This window comes from Silurus aristotelis, assembly GCF_946808225.1.
Source record: "Silurus aristotelis genome assembly, chromosome: 8".
NCBI lineage: Eukaryota > Metazoa > Chordata > Actinopteri > Siluriformes > Siluridae > Silurus > Silurus aristotelis.
Genome location: NC_139581.1, coordinates 29,342,382 through 29,350,607, shown reverse-complemented (window position 1 = coordinate 29,350,607; position 8,226 = coordinate 29,342,382). Strand labels below are relative to the sequence as shown.

The 8,226-nt window shown below is 45.2% G+C and overlaps 1 protein-coding gene across 1 annotated transcript in view; it reads left to right on the top strand.

Moving 5' to 3' along the window:
• fat3a (FAT atypical cadherin 3a) overlaps positions 1 to 8,226 on the top strand; it is a 92,476-nt gene that overhangs the window by 59,228 nt on the left and 25,022 nt on the right. Inside the window, 3 exon segments of the mRNA XM_083549065.1 lie at positions 1 to 94; positions 1,670 to 1,880; positions 2,171 to 6,277. The exon segment at positions 1 to 94 is cut by the window's left edge and continues 182 nt beyond it. Of these exon segments, the coding sequence (XP_083405191.1) occupies positions 1 to 94; positions 1,670 to 1,880; positions 2,171 to 6,277 (4,412 nt within the window).

Below are 8,226 nucleotides of genomic sequence, written 5' to 3'. Positions count from 1 at the left end.
GCGCCTGTTCCGCGTTGACGCAAACACCGGTCACATGTACACTGCGCAACGCCTGGATCATGAGACTAACACGCAGCACGTCCTCTCCGTCATGGTAACCTTTTATATGGACACCTGATCATAAGATATGCTTCATGAACATCCCATTCCACATTCCCTTTTATAATTACCGCAATTATTCTGTGAAGATGTTCCAGTAGATTCTATTTAGATTTGTGGAGATGTGGAGATTCATTCAGCCACAGGGGGGTTAGTAAAGTCAGGTCCTAATGTAGGTGAGGTGAGGAGGCCTGGGGTGCTGTCAAAGTTCAGATTTATACCAAAGGAATAGGGTTGGAGCTCTTAAGGAGATCATCTACATCTTTCAAATCATGGAAACCATACCTTCATGGAGCTGGCTTTATGCACAGGGGCATCATCATGCTGGAACAGGTTTGGGTCTCCTAGTTCAAGTGAAGGGACAGTTTAAGTTTCCCGCTTTCAAAGACGTCATATACAATTGTGTGTCTCCAACTTTGCAAAAATTTTTGGACAAGACGCACAACGGTTAGAGGAGTCCGGTGTCCCAATTACGTCTGCGGAATACATCTGTAAATTGTCTGTTAGCAAGCAGCTAGGCTAATCAGTCTGTTTTCAGTTGTTGTAGCATTCTACAAAATGGCTGTCCTTACTGTGGAATGTGTTTAATAGCAGCTAAGCTAATCAGCCTTTCACAGGAGGGGCAGCCATTTTTGTAAAATGCTACACCACACTTCCTCGACAGTCCCGATAGACAACAACGCGCAATGACACAAAGTTTTTAAAATGTTAGCTACGCGTTCCGACGCAGTTTTTTTTGTGCGTGCCTCCAGTCAGGATTTACCCGTGCTAATCTCATAAATACGATCTACTAGCTACTAATTAAACTACAATAATCCAAAATCAGCCTTTTCTCTTCAGACCCGTTAGCATGCAGACCGTTAGCGCCCTCCTTCCCTTCTTCCCCCGTCCCCGTCGTCCTCCTTCTGTCTCTATCGGAGGTTAAAAAAAAGGACAAAAAACTCTTATCTGTCTCTCGGTTTTATAGCTCGCTTTCTACATCCCTCCGTCTCCCTCTTTATCGGTCTTTTCTTTTCTTTCTCTTTTTCATTGCTTTTCTCTTCTTCTTTCTCACAAGTTTTTTTCCATCATTAATTCTCTATTTTGTTTCTTATCCCTTGCTCACTTGCGGCTGTGTGTACCTTGGCAGTAGCGTACATGTGTGTGTGTGTGTGTGTGTGTGTGTGTGTGTGTATTAATGTCGTCTCCCGGCACAGCAATCTAATTATCGATCTGATCACACTCGCTTTGTTTCAGTGCTCCTCCAAGTGTGTGTGTGTGTGTGTGTGTGTGTGTGTGTGTGTGTGTGTGTGTGTGCACCTCATAAATATTCCTGCAGCCTGTGAAACAGATGAAATGTGTTATTGTAATCCAGCGAGAGATATTATCTTCCTGCCCGTGTGTGTGTGTGTGTGCGTGATTGCTGTCTGTTGCTGTTTCACAGAGGCAGTAAAATGTGCTTATACTTATTTTATGTCTACTTCACTCTTCTTTTCTATTCCTTCTTTCTTTCTTTCTTTCTTTCTTTCTTTCTTTCTTTCTTTCTTTCTTTCTTTCTTTCTTTCTTTCTATTTTTCTTTCTTCATCCCAGGTGAAAGATCAGGAATTCCCCTACAGACGGAGTCTTGCGCGCGTTCTCATTGGTGTAGAGGATGTGAATGACCACGCCCCCCAGTTTACCGTGCCCATGTATGACGGGCAGGTATACGAATCTGCAGCACTCGGCTCCGCCGTCGTCACGGTAACGGCTTTGGATAAAGACAAAGGCCAGAATGCCCAGATAAGCTACAGTATAGAATCAGGTAATGATACAGCACACACACACACACACACACACACACACACACACACACACACACACACACACACACACGTGTTTAATCTCTCCAAGTTAAATAGAAGTAATAAAACATAATCCAGCTTGCATTACTTGTATACCTGTACACTTGTTACCATAGAAACAGCAACGTACTACTACTAAACAAACCACGGTTACACAAAATGATTTGCCAGCTACCGACCAATCAGAATTGATTTTTCAGCTACACAATTTAATACAACTGATACTAATATTACACTTCCGTGTCTACAGGGAATGCTGGGAGCACATTCCGGATCGATCCAATTCTGGGAATTGTCTCAGTGGCTCGTGAGTTGGAGTTGTCCACAATTGGCCACTACGTGTTAATTGTAAAAGCCGCGGACCACGGCTCGCCTGTTCTATCTTCAACATCTGTTGTACGCATTGGCGTGACACTCTCAGACAATTCAGGCCCCAAATTTCTTCAAAACGACTACCAGGCCGAGGTTGCTGAAGGTGTTGCGATTGGAACGTCAGTAACCACGATAACAGCTCTCAGTTTGTCCACGCTAACCTATGAAATTCGGCACGGCAATGGAGGACGGACATTCCGCATTAACCAGTACAGTGGCGTGATCACGACTCAGAAAGCGCTCGATTTCGAGACAGTCTCTTCCTACGGGCTAATCATCACGGCTACCAACATGGCCGGACAGTCATCCAATGCCACCTTAATGGTTGTTGTGCTCGACCAGAACGACAACGCACCTGTGTTCCAGCAGCTACATTACCGAGGTGACATCAGCGAGGGGGCGGGGCTAAACAGTGTGGTGTTGAGTGAATCAGGAAAGCCTTTGGTTATCCGTGCAACGGATGCAGATCGGAATCATAACGCATTGTTAGTTTATCAGATCCAGGAGGAGAATGCCAGACGTTTCTTTAGCGTAGATTCCGGCACCGGTTCCATTAGAACTATTGCTCAGTTAGACCATGAAAAAACGCCTACATTCCATTTTCACGTGAGTGTCAGGGACAGTGGACGTCTACAGCTCTCCGCTGAGCATCCTGCACAAGTCACCATAGAAGTGCAAGACATTAATGACTGTGCCCCACAGTTTTCCCAGGATTTCTATGAAGCTGTTCTTCTGCTTCCTACCTATGAAGGAGTGGAAGCCTTGAGGGTATCTGCTTCAGATCCCGATGGAGACGTTCAATCTGACCTCGTCTACTCACTGGCTGACACCAATCTGGAGCACTTTGCTGTAGAATCAAGCACTGGGCTAATCACGGTCCAAAACAGCACCTTTGGCAAAGACCGTTTCCGTTTTAACGTCCGTGTATCAGACGGTCGCTTCTCCAGCACGGCTCTAGTAACCATTCTTGTGCGTGAGGCACTTGACAGTGGTCTAGCTTTCACGTACAACATCTACAACGCTTACATTCAGGAGAACAATGCAAATGTGACAACAGTCGCCGTAGTTACAGCTCTTGGCAACAAACTGAATGAGCCACTACGTTACACTTTGCTAAACTCTGGTGGGAGGTTTCGAATTCGTCCGACGTCTGGAGCTATAGAGACAATAGGAGTAGCCTTAGACCGAGAGGAAAAAGAGGACTATGGTCTTCTAGTGCAAGCAAGTCGAGAGGAAGACAGGTTGCGTGTTGCAAGGGCGCTTGTTCGTGTACGTGTCACAGATGTCAATGACAATGCACCCATTTTTGTTGGACTTCCATATTATGCAGCAGTACAAGTAGAGGCAGAACCGGGGGTGTCCATATTCCGAGTTACTGCCGTGGACAGCGACAAAGGTCTAAATGGAAAAGTCAGCTATTTCCTGCAGGACGAGCTGGGACACTTTGAAATGGACCGTATTAGCGGTGAATTGCGATTACGCCAAGCCTTTGACGCTGACCTCTCTAGTGTGGAATACCAAATCCTAGTTTTTGCTCGTGATAGCGGCACACCATCCTTGTCCTCTTCTATCACATTCCCCGTCACTGTTGTCAATCGGGCAATGCCTGTATTTGACCGCCCATTCTACTCGGTTAAAATAAGCGAGGATGTGCCAGTGTTCACACCAATTTTGGGAATAAATGCCAGCAGTCCTGAAGGTCAGAATGTCCTCTACACCATCACACATGGCAACCCCGATAGTCTTTTCTCCATAGGGTTTGACACTGGCATCATCAGTGTTATAGCCTCTCTGGACTTTGAGTCCAACTACGTTCACAAACTGATCATCAGGGCAACAGACTGCCTCACAGGCGCTCGAGCAGAGGTAGATGTTGAAGTGACAGTTTTAGACATGAACGACAACAAACCTGTTTTTGAACATCCGGTTTATAAAGCGGTCATCTCCGAATCAGCCATGATCGGAACGCCTGCTTTGCAGGTACAAGCGACAGATAAAGACTCTTTGAAAAATGCAGCAGTTCGATACCAGATCATCCCGGACCGTAGCAACAGCACGGACCACTTCCACATTGACAGTAGCAGTGGGCTGATCTTGACAGCCCGCACTCTCGATCACGAAACCATCCAGCGCTATGTTTTTTTCGTCAGAGCAACTGATAACGGTTTTCCTCCTCTTAGCACTGAGGTGCAGGTCACAGTTCAGGTCACAGACACAAATGACAACGCTCCAGTCTTCAATCAGCTACTGTACGAGGCTTCGGTTTATGAACTTGCACCCAAAGGGCACTTTGTCATGTGCATTCAGGCATCTGATGCAGATCAGTCGGATGTAGACAGACTACATTATGGATTGGTACTAGGAAATGAGCGATTGCTTTTTGACCTTGATGCTTCCTCAGGGGTTCTGACTCTGAGTGGACAGCGGCGCACACAACGCATGCCACCCACCATCAGCCTGAATGTGAGTGTTTCAGATGGTGTTTTCACCAGCACGGCACAAGTGCACATACACGTTGAATGGGCTAATCTCCACACGCCACAATTCACTCAGAGCATGTATGAAGCAGAAGTGCGAGAGAATATGCCAGCTGGGTCAAAGGTCATAATGATTAGGGCTCAAGATGCTGATCCTGGACCATTCGGAGACGTGCGGTACGTTTTGCTCTCGGATGTGCCACGATACTTATTTAGTGTTGATAGCAATGGTCAGATAACAACTCTGGAGCGATTGGATCGGGAAGATCAAAATGAATTTGTGCTGTCCATTGCGGCAGTCGACACAGGAGGAAGGACTGCGTATTGCCATGTTCGGATTGCAGTGCTGGATGAGAATGATAACTCCCCGCTCTTTGATGCTTCAGAGTACCGTGCTAGCGTTCGGGCAGCAGTTGAGACTGGCTCTTTAGTGACACAAGTGCAGGCTTGGGATGCTGATCAGGGGCTCAATGGAGAGATAAGCTACAGCTTATACAGTGAAGCCAGTGTCCAGGTCACAGAATTGCTGGATATAGACCCTGATAGTGGTTGGGTGGTTACCAAGGGAAACTTCAGTCCCCTTCAAGGGTCAGTGTTGTCCTTTTTCGTGAAAGCCTCGGACAGTGGTGTACCAGTCCGCCATGCTCTCATTTCCGTCTACATTCATGTTCTTTCAAACGATGCCCACTTGCCTGTCTTCAGCCAGCCACACTTTTCTTTTACAGTTCCAGAGGACACACCGATTGGTTCCACACTAGGAACAGTGCATTTGCAGAGCCAGCGTGGACAGAGCTCTTTGCCTGTTAGTTTCTCGGCTGTAATCGGTCAGACTGTGGAAAGCAATAATGATGGGGTGTTTGTTGTGGACAAGGAGAGCGGGATTATAAAACTGGAAAAGCCACTGGACCGTGAACAGACGCCCGAGTTCCATTTTAAAGTAACTGCAACCCTTCAGCAAGGGCTCATAGACTCAGTTGCTGTCGTAGACGTAGAGGTAAAAATTCTGGATGTAAATGATAATAAACCAGCGTTTGAATCAAATACATACGAAGCCTCGATCACTGAGGGACTTCCTGCTGGTACTAGGATCCTACAGGTGCTCGCATTGGATCCTGACTGGTCAGCCAATGGTCAGGTGACATACAGTCTCGCTCCACCAGGGCTTTTGGGTTCAGGAAGTGAGGATTTGAAGGACAGTGGGAGCTATTTTACAATTGACAGCACTTCTGGTTGGATTTCAACCCTAAAAGGCCTAGATCATGAACTTAACCCGGTCCACAGCCTTACAGTCTGGGCATTCGATCTCGGTGACCCAGCGAGTCTGTCGTCCTCGACGACGGTTGCCATAGTAGTCGGTGACTCGAACGACAACATGCCTGAGTTTCTGCAACCTCAGTACTATGGCAGTGTTCGGGAAAGCGATGCACCCGGAGAAGTGGTTGCTGTGTTAAACACCCGTGATGATGACAGCTCTCCTAGCAACCGTCTGGTCACCTACCACATCACAGGTGAGGGATAAAAAAAAACATGTGTATCTGTGTGCAGGACATGGGTTATATAAATAACACGATATCATGCAAAATCGGATTTGTTTATAAAAGTATAGCTTTTCAAGAACAGTCATTGCATTTATTTACATTGAATGTAAATAAACGTCTGGCGGAAATGACGCAGATCGAACCGTCTGAGGGTATGCTCATGTGCAGTGCAGGACGTGAGCATTTTTTTTAAAAGCATTTCAGTATGGATGAGCAACTTTAGGGAAACGATTAGAAACGAAAGCGTGGACGCAGAGCGTTTTTTTAGAGCTCAATGCCGTTTTCAAATTCATCCAGAGAAAAGGCTTTGCTCTGAAAGCTCAATGTGGTCACTCTAGTCAACATGTTTCTGCACATTATAAAGGTACAGTAGATAAACCTATAAAGGGGACAACTCCTTTAAAAAAGAAATCCTCAAGGCTTTCAAGGTTCACATTTCTCAGTACTATTGTGATTTTATTTTGCTGCCAATGCAATATTTATAGCAGAATGATTTCTGACCGGGTGCAAAGACATTTTTGGTACTAGGGGTGTGTTTATCCTGTATTTCTAAACCACACCTCGGTCTTAGCAACATCCTTTTCGACAAGACAGGCTTTAGCACAGGAGTGTGTAAATTCTGATTTAAAAAATCCTGCCTGCCTAAGGACATAAACACAAACTGGGTTTTTTTTTTTCTAAGGAAGCAAAACACAGATTCCCCCTAGTGGTAGAAAAATATAACTGTTTATTTAGCTCAGAAGAATCATAGATTCAAAAAGAAATAAAATGATGAAACCGAAACAAGTCCCTGTAGTGCACTCAGAGTTTTGGAAATCTAGACACACACTTGACTTGTGGAAATGAAGAGTAAATCAGTAACACACACACACACACACACACACACGCAGCCACGATGAGCTTTCTATTAATTTGTATACGAAAGAACCACATCGTAAGAACCAGCTGTGCGCCTCATCACACACTGTCAAATAGAGTTAGAGGTTTTTGAAAAATGTCTTGCGTGGTGGGGAGTTCTTTATCGAGGACACACACACACACACACACACACTCTCTCTCTCTCTCTCTCTCTCTCTCTCTCTCTCTCTCTCTCTCTCTCTCTCTCAGGTGCAGTCTGAATATCACTTTAGAAATTCATGACAATGCATTTGGGAGCTCCCATGGTTTATAATTCATGAGTTCCTGGACACACACACACACACACACACACACACACACACACACACACACACACACACACATTTTCTGAAGCAAAATTAAAATTAAGCTGGAAACAGTTTCTGAATGTCATTATATAAAGTTTCCACTTTATAACATACACACAAACACAGAGAGAAAGAGAGAGAGAGAGAGAGAGAGAGAGAGAGAGAGAGAGAGAGAATTACAGTTCTATGTAGATATATATGTATTGCCTGGGATGATCCTCGGATACTATGAACCTTTTTTTTTTCATTTATTTCTCATCTTTTACGTCCATTTCTCTTTCTTTTAAAGTTCGTAATCCCTCCGGTTTCAGACAGACTCAAAGGTCAAATTCTGACTAATGGATTCTTCACTTCTTCCAGAAAGAAGTGCAATATCAACACATAATGGAGAATGACCAAAAGAGAGATGAAGTGATAGAGTGATAGATTGAGCGACAGAGAGAGACAAGCAGTGAGAAAGTGACGAGGACGAGATGGACAGGAAATAAAAAACCTCTTGGGCACCAATTTCAAAGGCCACTTTGTTAGATACACCTGCTTCCCTGCTTACGAGTTTGGAAATAACACAGGGGTTCGGTTCATAGGAGGTGGAGGCTCAGTGCTTTGGAATCGGAAGTTCACAAGGTCAAACCCCAGGAATGCCATGCTGCCACTGCTGGGCCCTTGAGCAAGGCCCTTAACCCTTACCCTCTCTGGATCAGGGCATCTGCAAAA